This window comes from Natator depressus, chromosome 1, assembly GCF_965152275.1.
Source record: "Natator depressus isolate rNatDep1 chromosome 1, rNatDep2.hap1, whole genome shotgun sequence".
NCBI lineage: Eukaryota > Metazoa > Chordata > Testudines > Cheloniidae > Natator > Natator depressus.
Genome location: NC_134234.1, coordinates 222666971 through 222688198, shown reverse-complemented (window position 1 = coordinate 222688198; position 21228 = coordinate 222666971). Strand labels below are relative to the sequence as shown.

At 45.9% G+C, this 21228-nt stretch overlaps 1 protein-coding gene and 1 pseudogene across 1 annotated transcript; one reads left to right on the top strand and one right to left on the bottom strand.

Moving 5' to 3' along the window:
* Positions 1-21228, top strand: part of LOC141975757 (tetratricopeptide repeat protein 38-like) — a 44216-nt pseudogene that overhangs the window by 17106 nt on the left and 5882 nt on the right.
* Positions 12314-18098, bottom strand: LOC141975750 (uncharacterized). Its single transcript, XM_074936373.1, has 2 exons — positions 15178-18098; positions 12314-14022 (listed from the first exon to the last, which is right to left on the bottom strand). The coding sequence occupies exons 1-2, from the start codon at positions 17124-17126 to the stop codon at positions 12507-12509; spliced, it is 3465 nt and encodes a 1154-aa protein (XP_074792474.1). The 5' UTR covers positions 17127-18098; the 3' UTR covers positions 12314-12506.

Sequence of the window (21228 nt, the reverse complement as noted above, 5' to 3'; positions counted from 1 at the left end):
CCATATCCAGAGTCCCTAATGATGCCCCTCCCCACACCCGAAATGTGGCCACCCTAGCCCTAGGACCATGGTGCACTGTGGGGAAAACTTTACTGCCACCCCTCCTCCTCCCCCCTCCCCCCCACTACCAGGAAGCAGCTCATTTTGCAAAAAGCTTCATCAGTTCGCTCTCCGTTGCAAACCCAGGAGGCTCTCTGATAGTGTGCTTGCAGATCAGTGATCCGAAGATAATGGGTTAATGCTCACATGAGCTGTTGTCGTTTGCAAAGAGGGCGTGGTGGCTTCCATTTTCAGTAGAGTGAATTGCAGATTGTTGGGATAGAGAGGACTAAGGAAGTTGTCCCATGAAATTGTGGGATACTTCCGGCTTACTCTTGGGACCTGAGTGAAGAGGGGCTGTGTCTACACTGTGAAGCAATAGTGCTCGGACCCTGCGTACTGGCTTAACTCGAGTTTGGATCCTCCAATCCTGCAGGGTCCTGGGGCCCTGGGTCCGAGCACTGGATTAGTGCAATTACAGTGTAGATGCAAGGGTTGTTAGGCTTCAGCCCTGGCTCAAGCACGGGCTTGACATATCCAAAGGGATGTGGCCAGTGTTGGTAGATAAAACATTTTACATGCCACTTGTGATTTGGATCTTGAGCAATATATATGTGCATACAATGCTTTTATCTGCTGTGGCTAAGGGCCCTTTGCTCTGATACGCAGGCAATAAAGTGAAATAGCTTTCTACTAAGCCTAAAATCAGCAATTTAAGAATAAATTGAGGGACTTGACAAAACTACTTCATGAAAAGATTAGTGAACATAGAATGAATTGCAGGGAGAAACAGTCAAAGTAAGATTATAAAAGACCTCAACTTATATTTGCTTTTGGGGTGGGGAGAATGTTAAAAGATTGACTGCAAAGGAAAGGAAAATGGTGCTTGTGCCCTTTTCTGTTCATGTTCTTATATCATATCCATCTGAGCATGGTCCCATAATGCGCTAAACCCATAGCTCTCAACCAGGGGTACGTGTTCTCAACCAGAGGTCTTTCAGGGGATACATCAGCTCATCTAGATGTTTGCCTGGATTTACAACAGGCTACATAAAAAGCACTAACGAAGTCAGTACAAACTAAAATTTCATACAGGCAATGACTTGTTTAAACTGCTCTATATACTATACCAGGGGTCGGCAACCTGTGGCACGCGTGCATTTTAATGGCACGCTGCTGCCTGCCGGGGCAGCAGCAGCGTGCCATTAAAAATCCTGCCCTGCCCTACCCGGCCTGGCCCGGCCCACTCTTCTCCATCCCCCGCCCACTCCCGCGGGGGCAGGGGGCAAGGGGCAGGGGGCAGAAGCTTGGTCCTGCTGGCTCCCCTGCCTCTTCCCGCAGTGTGCTGGGTTCCTGCCCCTCCTCCTCTTCTCCGTCCCGTCCCTCCATGTTGGCCGATCAGCTGATGGCCCTTGCGAGGGGGTGGGGGAGGAGCGGGGTCAGCGTGCTCGCTGCTCCTAGCAGAGGCAGAGAAGAAGCGGGGGCAGGGCCTTGGAGAAGGAGGGTGGAAGCGGGGCATACACCCTCCAGCCCCCTGCCGTGAGCACCCCACGACCCCAGCCCACACCCCCAGCCCTCTGTCCTGACCCCCCCATACACACCCAGCCCTCTGCCCTGAGCCCTGTACCCCCATCACACACACCAGCCCTCTGCTTGACTCCTTCACCCCACCCCCAGACCCCAGGCCTGACTCTGGCACCCCCACACATACCCAGGCCCCCCACACCTCATGCACCCCCCACATCCCCACCCCCACCCTGAGCACCAAACGGGAGCTCCTGCACCCCCCCCACACATTCCCACCTGCACCCCTCCCACCAAATGGGAGCTGCCCAGGTAAGCACTCCACACCCAAACCTCCTGCCCCAACCCTGAGCGCCCTCCCTCATTCTAGCTCCTGGCCAGACCCTACACCCCAACCCCCAGCCTGCTTCTTCACCCCCAGCCCTGTGCTTAGTGCACTCCCACCCTCAGCTCAGTGCAGAGAGAGAGGACGAGAATGGGCCAGAACCAGGGAGAAGGTAGGTACCCACTGTATGTGGGCAGGGCCGGGACCCCAGACCTGCAGCGGGCTGAGCGGGTCCAGCAGCCGGGATCCCGGCTGGCAGGAGCCAGCGGATGGAACCTCTGAGCGGCAGCGGGCTGAGCCGCTCAGCCCAATGCCAGTCTGAGGTCCCGGCCGCCAGCCCCGCTCAGCCCGCTGCCGGTCTGGGGTTCTGGCTGCCGGCCCCTTGCCAGCCGGGGTCCCGGCTGCAGGCCCCGCTCAGCCAGCTGCTGGCCTAGGTGAACGGAACCCCAGACCAGCAACGGGCTGAGTGGGCCGGCGGCATAAGATCAACATTTTAATTTAATTTTAAATGAAGCATCTTAAACATTTTGTTTATTTTACATACGACAATAGTTTAGTTATATAATATATAAACTTTTATAGGGAGAGAGATCTTCTAAAAAACATTAAAATGTATTACTGACATGTGAAACCTTAAATTAAAGGGAATAAATGAAGACTCGGCACACCACTTCTGAAAGGTTGCCAACCCCTGTACTATACTATACACTGAAATGTAAGTACAATATTTATATTCAAATTGATTTTATAATGATATAGTAAATATGAGAAAGTAAGCAATTTTTCAATAACAGCGTGCTGTGACACTTTTATATTTTTATGCCTGATTTTGTAAGCAAGTAGATTTTAAGTGAGGTGAAACTTGGGGGTATGCAAGACCAATCAGACTTCTGAAAGGGGTACAGTAGTCTGAAAGGTTGAGAACCACTGCACTAAACAACATGACCAGCATCTGTCATGTGGGTTTTTTCCTTCTTTCTTTCTTTCTTTCTTTCTCCTCAGGCAGAAAATTGTGTGTGTAGATTGGAACAGAAGGTGGTGAAGTTTGTGGTGGTTCTTACAACCCACAGGAGTTTGCTCCAAGAAAGGTCTGTCTGTTGTAGGAATGAGCTTTATCCTTGCAATTGACAGTTCCTCTATACTCAGAGAGCAGAGTTGTATCAAGAAGGCCTAAAGAGTTTTGGGGTTGTTTTCTGCTTGTTTTTAAAAAGTAGAAATCTACAATATCAAGATTAGTATTATTGATGGAGAGCTTTCTGAGCACTCCCTCAAGGTTCAGGCATATCATATTTCAGAGAGATTTGTTTTTCCCCTTTGCTGATCAACTTTGAGGACAAACAGCAACAAAACAAACAAAAACACGGCACCAAAACTCACAAACAAAATTGTAATGAACTATAAATAGAAAATTTGGGTGAAATTTTCAAAAGCACCTGAGTGACTTAGGCCCCAAAGTCCTAGGTCACTTTTAAAAACAGAGCTTAGGTGCCTAAGTCACTAAGATGCTTTAGAAAATATTACCCTTTGTCCAAATAAACCAAAGTGGAAGTCCAAAATTTAGATCCTGAAAACCCTCTCTCAGCTGCCGCCTCACCTTGTAGATACTTAAAGTCCCATGGTGCCTAAGTTTCTGCAGTAACGTCCCCATGGAACCTACATTTCTATTGTTGGGCATATTCACGCCCCACTGTGTTCTGATGCCTGGGCATCTAGCTCACACCTAAGTGCCAGGAGGATCCTCAGACTAGGGTTGCCCTACCTATCTCACCTGCAGGGCCCAATTCAGCAGGCTTGCTCAGAGCATGCCTACTGGATTGGGCCTTGCATAAAATGCAGCCTGTGCGGGGAGGTGCTGCCACCCTCTTACAGCCTTTACCCCAGTGGTGAGAGCATTCACCGAGGATCTAGGAGACCTTGGTTGAAATCCCCACTTTACCTGATATGGAGCAGGAATTTGGACCCAGATCTGCCACCTCCCAGGAATGGGCCCTAACTGCTCGGCTATGGGATATTCTGGGGTAGATCTCTCTCAGTCTCTCCTGTTGAAGCTGTTCCACTTTATATAAATAATTATTCGTTAGAACATAGGTCTTCCATATCATGGGTGAGTGCCCTAACCACTGCACTATACAGTCATTCTCACTCTTTCTCTGGCCCAATGACTTTAATTATTTGTAAAAAGTAGAACAGCTTTTTGCAAGAAAGGACGTAGGCACCTAATTCCCAGAGAGGGTTCATGCTTGTGATTCCCAAGCTGAAGGAGGCACCTTCCACCGGTCTGGATTTAGGAGCCTAAATCCCTTTGAGGGGTGCACTTAGGCCACACCCCTCCCTTAGGCATTTCTTATAGGTTAGCCTATGCAGCACTAAGAAGCTTCATTTTATTCATAGGGAAGGGACCCCATAATCTTATTTGCATGACATTTGGAACCAATTACTGTATAGGCCAAACTTTCTAATGTCACTTTTATGTCTAACATTTAACAACCTGAGTCAGTAGAGTCCTTGTTGTAGTTTAATATTAAACAAGTTACCATAAACCGCTGGCGTATGTAAACAACATAAAATGCTAACATATGGAGAACTCTCTCACATCTCAGAGGTTTGTACTGAAGTAGTCACCACTAAAATGAGCACTCTGTCCCTTTAGAGATAAGGTTAATTTTAACTTCTCCATTGGGCAGGAATAGGCCGTTTTAGAGTCTGTGATTATTGTATTTATTTGAGTTATTTCAGCTTGGAAAAGAGACAACTAAGGGGGGACATGATAGAGGTCTATAAAATCATGAGTGGTATAGAGAAAGTAAATAAGGAAGTGTTATTTACTCCTTCTTATAATACAAGAGCAAGGGGCCACCAAATGAAATAAACAGGTATCAGGTTTAAAACAAACACAAGAAAGTATTTTTCACGCAACGCACTGTCAACCTGTGGAACTCCTTGCCAGAGGGTGTTGTGAAGGCCAATACTATAACGGGGTTCAAAAGGGAGCTAGATAGATTCATGGAAGATAGGTTCATCAATGACTATTAGCCAGGATGGGCAGGAATGGTGTCCCTAGCCTCTGTTTGCCAGAAGCTGGGATTGCGTGACAGGGCATGGATCATTTGATGATAACCTGTCTGTTCATTCCCTTTGGGGCACCTGCCATTGGCCACTGTCAGAGGACAGGATACTGGGCTTGATGGAACATTGGTCTGACCCAGTAGGGCAGTTCTTATGTTCTTATGAGTTGCCACCAATATATTGTGGATTCAGATTCCTGTTTGTTACACTGGTGCAACCCTGTTGTCTTCAGTGGGTTTGTGCCAGCGTAATCAGAGGCAGATTAAGGTTTCCCAGGGCCAGAGCAAGTGGGGGGTCCCTCCCCATCCCTTCTGCCTGTGGCCTCACCCACAGCCCCACCCCTTTCTGCCCATTCCCTGGGGGTGGGGCCTACCCATGTTCCATCCAGGGTCCCCCCATTCTGCCCCCCTACTGCAGCCCTGCAACCCCTTTTGCTTCTTTCTCCCCTCTGCCCCACACTGAGGCCCCAAGACTGGAGAAGCTCTGTCCCCTTGCCACAGTCCCAGGCCGCAGTGGGGAATGAGATCTCCTCCAGTCCCAGGGCCACAGCTGGAGTCCGAGTGCTGGGGCTTCCCACGCCACCCCCCGCGCTTCTGCGGGGGACCAGGGTCGGGGTGCTGGGGCTTCTCCCACTCCGCCAGGCGCTTCTGCCAGAGAGCAGGGTCGGGCATGGGGGCTTCCCCTACTGCCCTGCAGCTTCTGCGGGGGATGGGTGGGGCTTCTCCTGCCCGGGGGCATCTGCCGGGCCGGGGGAAGCTTCCCCCGTCCCTCAGCTTTGGCCAGGGATGGGGTCAGGGGCGCTGTGGGTGGGCCTTCCCCCCGCCTGGCGCTGCTGCCACAGAGCGAGGTCGGGGTGCGGGAACTTCCCCCACCTTGCCTGCCTCATGGCTGGGGCTCCGGGCTTCTGCAGCGGATTTTTTCCAGGGGCCCCACGGTTGGTGGGGGCCCCGGGCATGGGGCCCATGGACTCAGTGACTAATATGCCTTTGGTATAACTGAGAGCAGTGTTTGACCTTATGCTGTCAGCCTATGGCTGGAAAGGCAGGTGTGAAGTTAGTCCTGTCTGTGTAGAGGTTTTCCAATAAAGGTGCCCTTGAATGAGGTAGAGTCTGAGTCAAAATGCAGTTCTGCTCTGAAAATTTGCTCTGTAGAACTTGAATTGTGAGGTTCCATATCTGTGTCTCTCTACATATCCACAAAGAGCAAGTCTATTGAGTAAGAGTGTGCTGTTGTCAGTTTTCAGACTGGAACAACAGTTTAAGCTTCTTGGCTCTAATATCCACTGATTTATTAGGCCTTCAGATTTGGATGCCCTGGATCTGTTTAAATCAGAGTTTAAATTGGAAGTAAAATATTTTCTCTCTCTTCTCAGTCCTTTGACGTGTTTGCTTGCCATAATTACTGGCAATGGGTTTTGTATTTTATTGAAAAGGTAGGAGCACACTTCTACATCTATATGCTATATCCTCCAGGTGGATGAATATTCTCATATTAACAGGCAGACCTGACAAAAAGGGTATGGTCTGCTTTCCTCCCTTCTTAATATTTGGGTGTTTTTTATGAATATACTGCAGTATAATTTGCGGTGTTTGGTACTTTACTAAAGTGTTTTTAAAAGTGATATTTTAGAGGGGAAAAAATCTAAAATAATCTGTACGTGAATATAGAGAAATTACTGTGATGCAAAAATTAAATATTAAAAGCAAATTCTAAATTAATTTTCAGATAGAAAGATGTACCCACTTCTGTAGTCCTTGCATATGCAAAATTCCCATTGAATTATATACAAATTTTTCCTACATGTAGAATGTAAGAGTCTGGAGTTTGCAAAAATTACATGAGAGGGACCAATAGGGCCACTATGTTAAAGAAATGAGAGATTTTCTGCTGTTAAATTCCTAGTCTTAAAAATATTTAAGATCTATTGAAATTCTTTACCAATATATGTATATTATCCTGAATCTATTGGGCTGCAATATATATTTTCTTTGGATTTACACCCTAATTGGAGAGAGTAAGATAAAGCAAACCCCTTCCTTATTTTATTGAAACCTTCCCCAAGTTACTTTTCTTCCTGCGGCTCCACTCCCAGTACCCATATGTCAACACTTACTGTATGTTGCATTTGTTTTGCATATCCACTGAAATGAGATTTCCATAATTTTTGCCTGGTAAATTTAGTATTAATCCACATTGAATTTTCCTTTAAATTTATTCAGAGCTCTTTGATTGAGTTTTGGATGAAAGCCACAAGATAACTATAGAGTTTATTTTATGTTTATGTATAATTGCTTTTTATGTAATATGACTTGAGGTACTCTCTTCCTAGACTCTATAATACACATAATAAATAATAATCAGGTACCCACTTGTTCACCTCTCCCATGTCTAATCTGGGTATGTTGCACATGGACATTTATTGATGGGATCACCAATATTCTTTTAAAAATTTGCTATTACTGAACTCTAGCAGTCACTTATGGACACTGTATCCTAAAGGTCATTACACAATCCTCCTTTGGTTTTACAGGGTGACTATGAGGCTGCTTTGACAATTTATGACAATCGTGTGAGTATAAACCATTTCTGGTGTAGTGAAAAGACATTGTTCACATGAAATGGTATGCACATGCCTCATTTTGTATTTGATGTAAAATAGATAAAGGTGTGATACCATTTTCTGGTTTTATTTTGAAAAGTTTAATTGGCATTTTAGAGTGACTATTCAACTCAACTGGCAAAATCACAAATGAAGTTACAGAGATCATCCTAAACCCATGCCAAAAACCCCTTTATCTCAAACCATCATATTTAATGTTGTTTATACCACATCTTATTTAAATATTTTTAGTGTTTTCCAATTTCATATCCTGGTATCTTTAGTCAGGCTGCCATAGTTGCTATGTAGATGCCTTAGAGGTATGGGGGAAAGAGATAATCTTTAAAAGTTTAACATTATGTAAAATAGTTTTTCTATAAATCTAAACTGTCATGATTAAAATCAGATCTCGTAGATTAATTATCAATCCAGGTATTAGTTAGGCTTCTTCTTCCTTAGTCATGTCTTTTCTTTTCTAGGTGACTTACTAAATTTTTTTGCTGTCTGAACTTTGGAGGAATCTTTCTAAAATAATCCACAGCAAATTAACCAGGAATCTGTATAACAGGTCTCTTCATGCCTGTTTTGGTGTTAAACTTTACAAAAATATCGTGTCCTACCTAGTGATTGTTGCAAAGTAATAGAGGTAATTATGGTCCATTTTGGGGCGATCAGAGATCATAGAAAAGGTAGTTTTCACACATACTTTATTTGATTTTATAAATGGAAAAACACCACAGATAAAATAATAATATGAATATTATTTGTAGATTGCTGTATTTCTGAAAGATGCAATTTGGGTTGTTAAAAAAGAGTTATATCTGGAAGAGTAAGAGGATAGAATTAATTTTGTACTGTCAAAGTAAGTTAACTTCCACTTAAATATGGGTAATGCAACATAAGAATGCCTTCTGATTGTAGATTGCTCCTGCATGCCTGTCAAACAGAAGTATGTTAGCTGTGCTAGATAACTGCTCCATGCTGTACCGGCTTCAGTTGGAAGGTGAAAGAAAGCAAGCTGTTAGTTTCTGCTTCAGTCTACTCATTCTTCTTAAAAGAGTAAGGTGAAAGGCTCGTCCTCCAAAATGCAACAGGTGAAGATTTAGGTAAATATACAGAGCGAGTCTGAGCAGTGGGTTATGCTAGAGAAGAAATCTTCAAAGAGATGCTGTTCTTCAGAGGTGAATTTTAAGTATATACTAATGAACATTACCTTTATTTCTCCCTACAGTTTATTATTTTCCTGCAAGTACAGTATTCCATTCAACCAAATTAATAAAGGTCACATTTTTCTTTTTTTGGCAAGTTTCACTTCCCTTGTCCCCAGAGATCTCATTTTTCAACCTAATGTTAAAAGATCAAATGCATAAGCTATTAAAAAGCCATTAACTTCTCTTTTAGTAAATATCAAGCCAACATTAATGTTTAGTTCTTAATCTTGATATTGATGGAAATAAGGAGTCAATGTAAATATAGTACCAATCATTCCAAAAGTTCCATGGGAATATGTAAACAGCCATCCGTCTTTTCTTTAACTTTCTAACACAAAGATGAAGCGAGAGTTCCAGAAAAAAAATGCTCACCTCCTAAGTTGTTGTCACAGATCCAGTCAAGCACTTCTTTTTGGTCATTCAGGGTACATTGACACAGGGATAAAAAACCCAAGGCTGGCTCGGGACAGCTGACTTAGGCTTGGGCCCCAGGCTGAAAACTGCTGTGTAAATAATTGGGCTCTGGGACCCAGCGAGGGTGAAGGGTAGACATGTATATGTGTAGACCTGTGTATGTGTAGACATATCCTCAATAGACTGCTGTCAGGGGAATTCCTCTGGATTCCTGTGTGTTTTTAAGCTTCCCTGGGTCTCAATAGGCTGCAGTAGTGTTTCCTCCCTTGGTGTGTGTGGCACATATCCTGGTGCTGATTCTCAGTCTGTTATCCTTTCATGGAAATAGAGCTCACATGCCTTACTGTAGGGTTATCATATTTCAGGTTGGCCAAAAGAAGATACTGCTGGGGTGGCGGGGAAGGGGATATAGTTAAGGGTGCTGGAGGGGCGATCACTGGAGATACGGGGCAGTGTCACTCCCTGTCATGGTGACTGGCGCAAGCCCAGGACCCAGTGACTGACAACCATCAGTCAGCAGTTTCCTGCAGGACCCCCTCCCTGGGGCTGGGAGCCGGGACCTGGGTGGGCAGGATCCAGAATCTGTGCCTGCAGAGGAATGGACCAATCAGCTGTGGATACATGGGAGGGACCAATCTGGAAGCGAACCAATCAGGGCGCTTTCTGAGCTGCAATATCTGCTCTGCAAAAATCCCAGATATTTCCTGTTATTTGAAAAATCTGCCCGGACAGAGGACAGAGTCTCAAAATAGAGGCAATGTCCAGAATAACCTGGACATATGGTAACCCTATGCCTTAGGTCCCCAGGACCAGTGCTGACGCCGTTTTCCCCCTCCTCCCCCCAGCAACCTACACACACCCAGTCCCAGAATCCCACCAAAGTTAAGAACCCTCTGGCTTACAGTTTAATTCTCTCAGGGTAGGGGCATATGATGGTTGTAAAGCATGTAACACATACAGACCTTTGCATAGTTTACTAATACATTAAGAGTCTTTGTTTAATAGCATGAGAAATACACAGATCTGCTCATAGTAAACGCTACTTGCCCTTCTCTGCCCCATCAGGCTTCTGGGTTGCTGCTCCTCATGGAGTCTTTCAGCCCAGCTTGCCTCCTGTGTGTCTCACAGCAAGCATCCCCTATTTATATGCCACCTTTCCAACACCTGGCTTTCTTTGTTCTGATTTTTGGCAAATTTCCAGTGCTCCAATCTCCCCCACACCCAAGGAGGAAATATCTTTTCCCAGCTTGTGCAAACTATCTGGGCATGTCTATTGCCTGCTCAAAGCACCTCAGTTAACATTAAGTATTTCCCATTGTCCTGGGTGTGGGGAAAGACATAACACAACTCTGCCTACTCATGGTGGATACACATACAAAGGTTTTCCTTGATACAGCAATTTCATGGTACAACTTCATAATATCAACCAGCATTCATAAGAGACAGACTGTCCCCACATCATCATAGTTGTAAATAATTTTCACAGAGCTTTCACAGAGCTTTCACAGCTAGTCATGGTGCACTCATCTGCAGTCTGCTTTAGTAATAATATGCCCCACACAGATCCAGAATAGTGACTTTGGGCATTATCTTCCCTCATCTGTGTTCAGGAGGACGTCATTTATCCCATTGGCGGATTAGCCCCTGGGCCAGCGGGGCCTGTGCCCAGGAGCCCTGACCAATTGTGGGGCCCCTGGAAAAATGGGCACTGCCATGATGCACTCTGCCTGCCCGGCACTCCTGCTGGGGAGCGGGATCAGGGCGCAGGGGCTTGCCCTGCTCCCCCTGCCTGCCTGGCATTCCTGTTCGGGAGCTGGGGGAAGCCCCCGCATCCCAACCCTGCTCCCCAGCCAGAATGCCGGGCAGGTAAAGCGGGTCAAGCCTCTGCACCCTGACCCAGCTCCCTACAGGAGCGCTGGGGATGGGAGCAGGGGGACTGCAGGCAGAAGGGGTGGGGAGGGGCCCCCACTTGCTCTGGCCCAGGGCCCTACAAACCCATAATCCGCCTCTGATTTATCCTATTATTAGGCCTGATCCCTATCTAATGGGATCCAGGATATCAGTGACAGATGGTATATTTGGAGATGATCAATAAAGAGATTTGACACAGGTCCAGAGGTGGTTTCTTAAACTAGTAATCAAATCTTATGATGCTGAATTAAACTGGGAGTATATGCCAAGAGGTATGGTTTTGCATGTGGAGTTTTTATTTGAAATCATGTATATTACTCCTAGGTGTAAAGGTGGGAGACAGATGGAATGAAGTTATCCCTCTTGCAAAGAAGCACACCAAAGATCATGTTTGGCTTTTCAATGATGTCCACATTCTCATGTCTTTGCTAGGGGTCAAAGACCACAAAACCACCTGTCAAGGTTCCTCCCCCACTCTGAACTCTAGGGTACAGATGTGGGGACCTGCATGAAAAACCTCCTAAGCTTATCTTTACCAGCTTAGGTCAAAATTTCCCCAAGGTACAAAATATTCCACCCTTTTGTCCTTGGATTGGCCGCTACCACCACCAAACAAATACTGGTTACTGGGGAAGAGCTGTTTGGACACGTCTTTCCCCCCAAAATACTTCCCAAAAACCTTGCACCCCACTTCCTGGACAAGGTTTGGTAAAAAGCCTCACCAATTTGCCTAGGTGACTACAGACCCAGACCCCTGGATCTGAGAACAATGAAAAAGCATTCAGTTTTCTTACAAGAAGACTTTTAATAAAAATAGAATTAGAAATAAGAAATCCCCCCTGTAAAATCAGGATGGTAAATACCTTACAGGGTAATTAGATTCAAAACATAGAGAACCCCTCTAGGCAAAAACCTTAAGTTACAAAAAAGATACACAGACAGAAATAGTTATTCTATTCAGCACAATTCTTTTCTCAGCCATTTAAAGAAATCATAATCTAACACATACCTAGCTAGATTACTTACTAAAAGTTCTAAGGCTTCATTCCTGGTCTATCCCCGGCAAAGACAAAATGTAGACAGACACACAAACCCTTTGTTTCTCTCCCTCCTACCAGCTTTTGAAAGTATCTTGTCTCCTCATTGGTCATTTTGGTCAGGTGCCAGCGAGGTTACCTTTAGCTTCTTAACCCTTTACAGGTGAGAGGAGATTTCCTCTGGCCAGGAGGGATTTTAAAGGGGTTTACCCTTCCCTTTCTATTTATGACACGCCCCCCAAATCTCAGCTAGGGTGAAACACTGGCTGGGATTTCTTCCTGGAGCTCTAGGAAAACAGAGTTAATAAGACACATGCATCTCTAAATATGCTACCAAGTACATAAAGACTAACAATATTTTCCACATCTCAAGGACGATTTTAACCAGTTGAGTCTGGGAAACTTTCACGTGAGAGTGCATCAGCCACTTTGTTAGAAGCTCCTGAGATGTGTTGGATGTCGAAATCAAAATCTTGGAGAGCTAAACTCCACCGAAGAAGTTTTTTGTTATTTTCTTTGACGGTGTGAAGCCACTTCAGTGCAGCATGGTCGGTTTGCAGGTGGAAACGCCGTCCCCAAACATATGGGCGTAGCTTTTCCAGAGCGTAGACAATGGCGTAACATTCTTTTTCAGTGATTGACCAGTTGCTTTCCCTCTCAGACAGTTTTTTGCTGAGGAACACTACAGGGTGGAATTCTTGATCAGGTCCTTTCTGCATTAAAACTGCTCCCACACCACGCTCGGACGCATCTGTGGTTACTAGGAACGGTTTGTCAAAGTCTGGGGCCCTTAGTACAGGGTCAGACATGAGGGTCGCTTTTAGCTTGTTAAAGGCCTTCTGACACTTTTCGGTCCACTGAACAGCATTTGGCTGTTTCTTTTTGGTTAGGTCTGTCAATGGGGCGGCGATTTGGCTGTAGTGCGGTACAAATCGTCTGTAATAACCGGCCAAGCCTAAGAAGGATTGAACCTGTTTCTTTGACTTTGGGACAGGCCACTTTTGGATAGCATCCACTTTGGCCTGTAGGGGGCTGATAGTTCCTTGACCCACCTGGTGTCCAAGGTAAGTCACTCTGTTTAGGCCTATTTGACACTTCTTAGCCTTAACAGTTAGTCCTGCCTCCCTTATGCGCTCAAGGACTTTTTGTAGATGTTCCAGGTGGTCTGCCCAGGAATCCGAAAATATGGCCACATCGTCAAGGTAGGCGACTGCATATTCTCCTAATCCCGCTAGGAGACCATCTACAAGTCTTTGGAAGGTGGCGGGTGCATTTCGCAGCCCGAAAGGGAGTACATTAAATTCATACAGCCCGAGATGTGTGGTGAAGGCTGACCTTTCCTTGGCAGATTCATCTAGCGGTACCTGCCAGTACCCCTTGGTTAAGTCCAAGGTAGAGATGAACTGGGCCCGTCCCAGTTTCTCTAATAGTTCATCTGTGCGTGGCATTGGATAGTTGTCTGGGCGAGTTACAGCATTTAGCTTACGGTAGTCCACGCAAAAACGTATTTCCCCATCTGGTTTGGGAACTAGAACCACTGGAGATGCCCATGCACTTTCAGAGGGGCAGATTACACCCATCTGTAACATATCCCGGATCTCCCGTTCTATAGCAGTTCTAGCTTGAGGAGACACCCGGTAAGGTTGGACTCTAATTGGGCGAGCATTACCTGTGTCAATGGAGTGATATGCCCGTTCAGTCAGTCCTGGGGTGGCTGAGAACGTTGGCGCGTAGCTAGTGCACAGCTCCTGGATCTGCTGTCGCTGCATACGCCCAAGGGTCATGGAGAGGTTCACCTCTTCCACACCACCAGCACATTTCCCTTCGTAGTAGACACCTTCAGGCCACTCAGCGTCGTCTCCTCCCTGGGCTGTAAACTGACAAACCTTTAATTCTCTGGAATAAAAGGGCTTTAGAGAATTAATATGGTACACCTTAGGCTTTCGGTTGGAGGTGGGGAATGCTATGAGATAATTAACAGCTCCCAGGCGCTCCTGGACCGTGAACGGCCCTTCCCACGATGCTTCCATTTTATGGGCCTGGAGCGCCTTTAAGACCATGACCTGGTCCCCTACTTTGAAGGAACGCTCTCTGGCATGTTTATCATACCAGGCTTTTTGCTCTTTTTGAGCATCCTGTAAGTTTTCTTTAGCAAGGGCTAAAGAGGTTCGGAGGGTGTTTTGTAGGTTGGTTACAAAGTCCAGAATGTTAGTTCCTGGTGAAGGTGTAAATCCCTCCCATTGCTGCTTCACCAACTGCAATGGCCCCTTAACCTCACGGCCATATACAAGTTCAAATGGGGAAAACCCTAAACTGGGGTGTGGTACAGCTCTGTAGGCAAAGAGCAACTGCTGCAACACTAGGTCCCAATCATTGGAGTGCTCATTTACGAATTTACGTATCATGGCCCCCAAAGTTCCATTAAACTTCTCCACCATGCCATTTGTTTGATGGTGGTAAGGAGTGGCAACCAAGTGATTTACCCCATGAGCTTCCCAAAGGTTTTTCATAGTTCCTGCCAGGAAATTAGTCCCAGCATCTGTGAGGATGTCGGAGGGCCAACCTACCCTGGCAAAAATGTCTGCTAGTGCCTGGCACACACTGTTAGCCCTGGTGTTGCTTAGAGCTACTGCTTCCGGCCATCGGGTGGCAAAATCCATGAAAGTCAGTATGTACTGCTTTCCTCTGGGTGTCTTTTTCGGAAAAGGACCCAGAATATCCACAGCTACTTGCTGAAATGGAACTTCAATGATGGGGAGTGGCTGGAGAGGGGCTTTGACCTGGTCTTGGGGCTTTCCCACTCTTTGGCACACCTCACAAGACTGGACATAGGTAGAAACATCCTTGCCCATTCCCTCCCAGTGGAATGACCCCTCCAAACGGTCTTTGGTCCTGTTCACCCCAGCATGGCCACTAGGGTGATCATGGGCTAAGCTCAAGAGCTTGGCCCGGTATTTAGTTGGAACTACCAACTGTCTCTGAGGATGCCAGTCTTCCTGGTGTCCACCAGAAAGAGTTTCCTTGTATAAAAGTCCTCTTTCTACAACAAACCTGGATCGATTAGAAGAGCTGAGAGGCGGTGGGTTGCTCCGTGCCGCCGTCCAAGCTCTCTGGAGGCTTTCATCTGCTTCCTGTTCGGTCTGGAACTGTTCCCTTGATGCTGGAGACATCAGTTCCTCATTGGATTGTGGACCTAGGCTTGGTCCCTCTGGAAGTGATATAGGGGATGGAGCTGTTTCTGTTGACTGTGAACCGCTCTCCGCTGGTGCACTATGTTGGGATTCAGGCTCCGGCTGAGCCTCTTGTGTAGGGTTATCGGCTGCTACCAGTTCAGGGTCGGTGGGGCCCTCTGGTGTTGAGGTTGCAAGTACTGGATTCAGTGCTGGCAATGGGTCTGGTGTTGGTTGTTCGGCTGGTTCCGGTTCTGGGACTGGTTCCGTCTGGGTCTCTGGGACTGGATCCACTACTGCTGTTGCAGACATTGGTCTGGGGTCCGGGTCCATCACCTCTGACCGGGTCCTGATAGAAGTTTCCGGAACAGAGCTAGGCCTCACAGCTTGTTTAGCCTGGCTGCGGGTGACCGTTCCCACCCTCTTGGCCTGCTTCACATGATTGGCCAAGTCTTCCCCCAACAGCATGGGGATGGGATAATCATCATAGACTGCAAAAGTCCACGTTCCTGACCAGCCCTTGTACTGGACAGGCAACTTGGCTGTAGGCAAATCGAAAGAGTTGGACTTGAAGGGTTGAATTGTCACTTGGATCTCTGGGTTGATTAACTTGGGGTCCACTAAGGAAGCATGGATAGCTGACACTTGTGCTCCGGTGTCCCTCCACGCGGTGACCTTCTTCCCGCCCACACTCACAGTTTCCCTCCGCTCCAAGGGTATCTGGGAGGTATCTGGGCCTGTGGACCTCTGGTGTGATTCCGGTGCAATGAACTGTAATCTGTTGGGGTTCTTGGGGCAGTTGGCCTTTACATGCCCCAGCTCGTTACATTTAAAACATCGTCCAGCTGACGGGTCACTGGGGCGAGGAGGGTTGCTGGAGAACGGGGTGGTGGGACGATAAGGGGTCTGGAGGGTTCTTTGGGAGGTAGGTGGGGCTTTGGGTGGCCCCCGGTAATAGGGTGTGGCCTGGGGTTGTCCCTTCTGGTCTCCGCTCCAACTGCGACCAGTTTTTTTCTTCTCTGCCACCTCCACCCATCTGGCTCCAATCTCTCCTGCCTCGATTACAGTTTTGGGCTTCCCATCTAGGATGTACCTTTCTATTTCTTCAGGAACACCCTCTAAGAATTGTTCCATTTGCATTAGGAAGGGCAAATTTACTGGAGATTCAACACTTGCTCCGGATATCCAGGCATCCCAATGTTTCACAATGTGGTAGGCATGTCGGGTAAATGACACGTCTGGTTTCCACCTTAGGGCTCTGAACCTCCGACGAGACTGCTCGGGTGTTATCCCCATTCTGACTCTTGCCTTGGATTTAAACAGTTCATACTTGTTCATGTGTTCTTTAGGCATTTCAGCTGCCACCTCAGCTAAGGGTCCACTGAGCTGTGGCCTCAGCTCTACCATGTATTGGTCAGTAGAGATGTTGTACCCAAGGCAGGCCCTTTCGAAGTTTTCTAGGAAGGCCTCAGTATCATCGCCTGCCTTGTAGGTGGGGAACTTTCTGGGATGGGAAGTGGTACTTGGAGAAGGATTGCTAGGGTTTGTTGGGATATTCTGCTGAGCCTTTATCTTCTCTATCTCCTCCACATACTTCCTCTCTTTTTCCTTCTCCTCCAGTTCTTTGTCCCTTGCTTCCATAGCTCTCCTGTGAGCAGCCGCTTGGTGTTGTTCTGCCTCTTTTGCTGCCTCTTTCGCTGCCTCCCTTTCTTGTTCCTTCTCCTCCTTCTTCAGCCGCATGAGTTCTATCTGTCTTTCATGTTCCCTTTGTCTTTCCTCAGCCTGAAATCTGGCTAATTCCAGCTGTAGTCGAGCCGCGGATTTGGTCATTCTAACCTCTCTGTTTTTAACTAACTTTACACCCAAAGTTTAGAAATAAACAAACAAAACTTGGCTGTAAAATTTTGCTGTGCTGGAATAGAATACCTATTCTCTGATAGTGATTGTCAGCCTACAGAAAAAGACAATTCCCTTGTCTCTGCTCTGGGCCCAAATCAAAGCAAAAACTTCCAACTACTTGGAAACCTGTTTACCCAGCCCAAAGAAAAAACAAGTTTCCTTTTTAAACTTGTGCTCCTTGTAAAAAATCAAAATCCAAAAAAAAAAAACCCCTGCCACTTTTGTCTCCAGGCAAATGGGTAGAACACCCCTCCTTCTATTTACTTTTAGGGAAACAAAAAACTCTGGGTTGGAAGACTGTGAATTTCCCTGCAGGAGTTAAGTACCCTGCCTCCAGGCAAAGAAAACCTGCAATTCACAAAGATAATCCCCTTTTGTCTCTGCTTGGCCACAAAGCAGAGAAAAACAAGCTGCTTTCAGTTTCAGATGCTTCTGGACTTCCTTTTTTTTAAAAAAATCTGTATTTCTAGTTCAAAAAAATCTCAACTGGATCTCAAAATGATTTCAGGTTAATCCCACCACTCTGCCACCATGTCAAGGTTCCTCCCCCACTCTGAACTCTAGGGTACAGATGTGGGGACCTGCATGAAAAACCTCCTAAGCTTATCTTTACCAGCTTAGGTCAAAATTTCCCCAAGGTACAAAATATTCCACCCTTTTGTCCTTGGATTGGCCGCTACCACCACCAAACAAATACTGGTTACTGGGGAAGAGCTGTTTGGACACGTCTTTCCCCCCAAAATACTTCCCAAAAACCTTGCACCCCACTTCCTGGACAAGGTTTGGTAAAAAGCCTCACCAATTTGCCTAGGTGACTACAGACCCAGACCCCTGGATCTGAGAACAATGAAAAAGCATTCAGTTTTCTTACAAGAAGACTTTTAATAAAAATAGAATTAGAAATAAGAAATCCCCCCTGTAAAATCAGGATGGTAAATACCTTACAGGGTAATTAGATTCAAAACATAGAGAACCCCTCTAGGCAAAAACCTTAAGTTACAAAAAAGATACACAGACAGAAATAGTTATTCTATTCAGCACAATTCTTTTCTCAGCCATTTAAAGAAATCATAATCTAACACATACCTAGCTAGATTACTTACTAAAAGTTCTAAGGCTTCATTCCTGGTCTATCCCCGGCAAAGACAAAATGTAGACAGACACACAAACCCTTTGTTTCTCTCCCTCCTACCAGCTTTTGAAAGTATCTTGTCTCCTCATTGGTCATTTTGGTCAGGTGCCAGCGAGGTTACCTTTAGCTTCTTAACCCTTTACAGGTGAGAGGAGATTTCCTCTGGCCAGGAGGGATTTTAAAGGGGTTTACCCTTCCCTTTCTATTTATGACACCACCAATGAGCTCTTAACAACTTTTCATGAACTTGCCAAGTAAGCAGGTGAATTAAAATATTTTTTTATCACAAGGCATATTAGTATAATAATTAATTTCTACCAGTTTGCTAAGTACCATAATTTATTGTTCTCTGTTTTAGGATGTCCTAACCAGAAATTCTGGTTTCAGCAGGGTAGTGTTTCTGACGTTAAGATTAGCAAATCTTATTACTTTTGATTTTAAGTGTATCTAAACTAGGCATTTAATGTATAGATTAGGTATTTAATCTTGTCAGATAGCAGCATCATTGTCTGAGCATCGTAGGTGCTGTGAGTTTGAGTGCTTGTGGCACCTTACCCTGTAGACACTTTTTTCCCTTACAGTGGGTGTACTTTAGAGATGTGACTGTTCATATCAGAACAGTGGAATTTTTCTTCTACAGCATTAAGAAAACTTCACAAAATAAGCCAGCTACCTGTAAAGGCCCTTTTTGCCCTAATGCCCCAATTTTAATCAGTGTTCATTACGAGATATCTATAAAATGTCTATAAGCATACAATGAATTACAGTAACTCCTCACTTAACGTTGTAGTTATGTTCCTGGAAAATGCAACTTTAAGTGAAACGATGTTAAGCGAATCCAATTTCCCAATAAGAATTAATGTAAATGGGGGGGTTAGGTTCCAGGGAAATTTTTTTCACCAGACAAAAGACTATATATATATACACACACACACACACACACACAGTGTAAGTTTTAAACAAACAATTTAATACTGGTACACAGCAATGATGATTGTGAAGCTTGGTTGAGGTGGTGAAGTCAGAGCGTGGCATATTTCCCAGGGAATGCCTTACTGCTAAATGATAAACTTGCAATTGGCTGAGCCCTAAAGGGTTAACTCATTGTTATTAATGTAGCCTCACTCTCTACAAGGCAGCACGAATGAAGGAAGCGGAGACAGCATGGCAGACAGAGAAACACTGTGTGTGTGTGTGTGTGTGTGTGTGAGAGAGAGAGAGAGAGATGCGCATTGCCCCTTTAAGTATGTTGACCCCACTCTTAAGTACACTGCCTTGTTAAGTAGATCAGCAAGCTGAGACCACAGCTGCTGCCAGGAAGCTTCCCCCATCCTGAGCCCTGTCCCTGTTGTGTGTCCCCCCTGCTCTATGGAAGGTGGGGTAAGCGGGGTGCAGGAGCAGGAGGGAGGGGGACACCCTGACATTAGCCCCCTTCTTCCCCTCCTCCTCCCCCCCTACCCCCCGCACAGCAAGCAGGAGGCTCAAGGAGCAGCTCCAAGGCAGAGGGCAGGAGCAGCACATGGCAGTATGGGGAGGGACAGCTGAACTGCCAGCAGTTGATAGCCTGCTGGGCGGCTGCCACACAGGGAACTTAGGGGAGCGGGGAGCTGATGGGGGGCTTCCAGTCATGGTAGCATGGGTTCCAAGCGCCCACCAGCTAGCTGCAACGGGCTGCTCTTCCTGCAAGCAGTGGACAAAGCAGGCGGCTGCCAAACCACGTTATAAGGGAGCATTGCGCAACTTTAAACGAGCATGTTCCCTCATTAATCAGCAATGTATCAACGAAACAATGTTAACTGGGACAACTTTAAGTGAGGAGTTACTGTTTCATTTTAACATGATATTGAGCTGAAAGCGCTGTGGAAATAATTTTGGCACAATTTGGTTCATCTATACAAATTTGAATATTTTGGTATTTCAGCAAAATAGAATGTTTGTCACATCCTTGTTTATGTCTAAAATATAAATTTCTTCCTCTTATTTTTATATTGACCATCATGACAGGAGGTATAAGAATGGCATTCCACTCTTACATTTTTCCTGCTTTTGTTTTATGTACACAACTTTTCTGTGCGTGAAACTGATTTCCCTTCTTTCTTCAGAGTACAGTTTGAGTCAGTCATTGCTTTCTCTTTCTGACCCTTAAGGGCTATATGTAAAGGTGCCACAGAACATCCTGAAATAGACAGGCTGGGAAAGAGGCAGCTACCTACAATGACAACTTTTTTCACTTACGGAAGAAAGGGCCTGTGATTTGTCTGTCAGTTTTCAGAAGAGTAATGATCATCAGATTTTGTTAAAACAAATCTTCATTAAAAATAGTGTATACATAGCATTAGAAAGATGACAGCAGTGGCATTTAAACCCAAACAAAATAGGGCAGCAAGGTTACTGTGGTAATGCTTTATGTTAAGTTTCCATTTATAAATGGTGTGTAAGGTGTGATATGAGCGATAGATGTTAGACACGAGTAGTATGTGTTAAAGATGGTTATAAGTACAACAGAAGGTGTGCTAGATCAGGGGTTCTCAACCATTTTCTTTCTGAGGCCCCCCACCAACATGCAATAAAAACTCCACAGCCCACCAGTGCCACAACAATTGCTTTTCTGCATACAAAAGCCATGGCTGGCGTTAGGGGATAACAAGCAGGGCAGTTGTCTGAGGCCCCATGCCACAGGGGCCCCCACAAAGCTACATTGCTCAGGTTTCAGCTTCAGCCCTGGGTGGTAGGGCTTTGGGCCCCAGGCTTCAGCCTCAGGTAGTGGGGCTTCGGTTTTCTGCTCTGAGCCCCAGTAAGTCTAATTCTGGCCCTGCTTGGTGGACCCCCTGAAACCTGCTCGCAGCCCCCTAGGGGGCCCTGGACCCCTGGTTGAGAACCACTGTGCTAGATGATTATAAG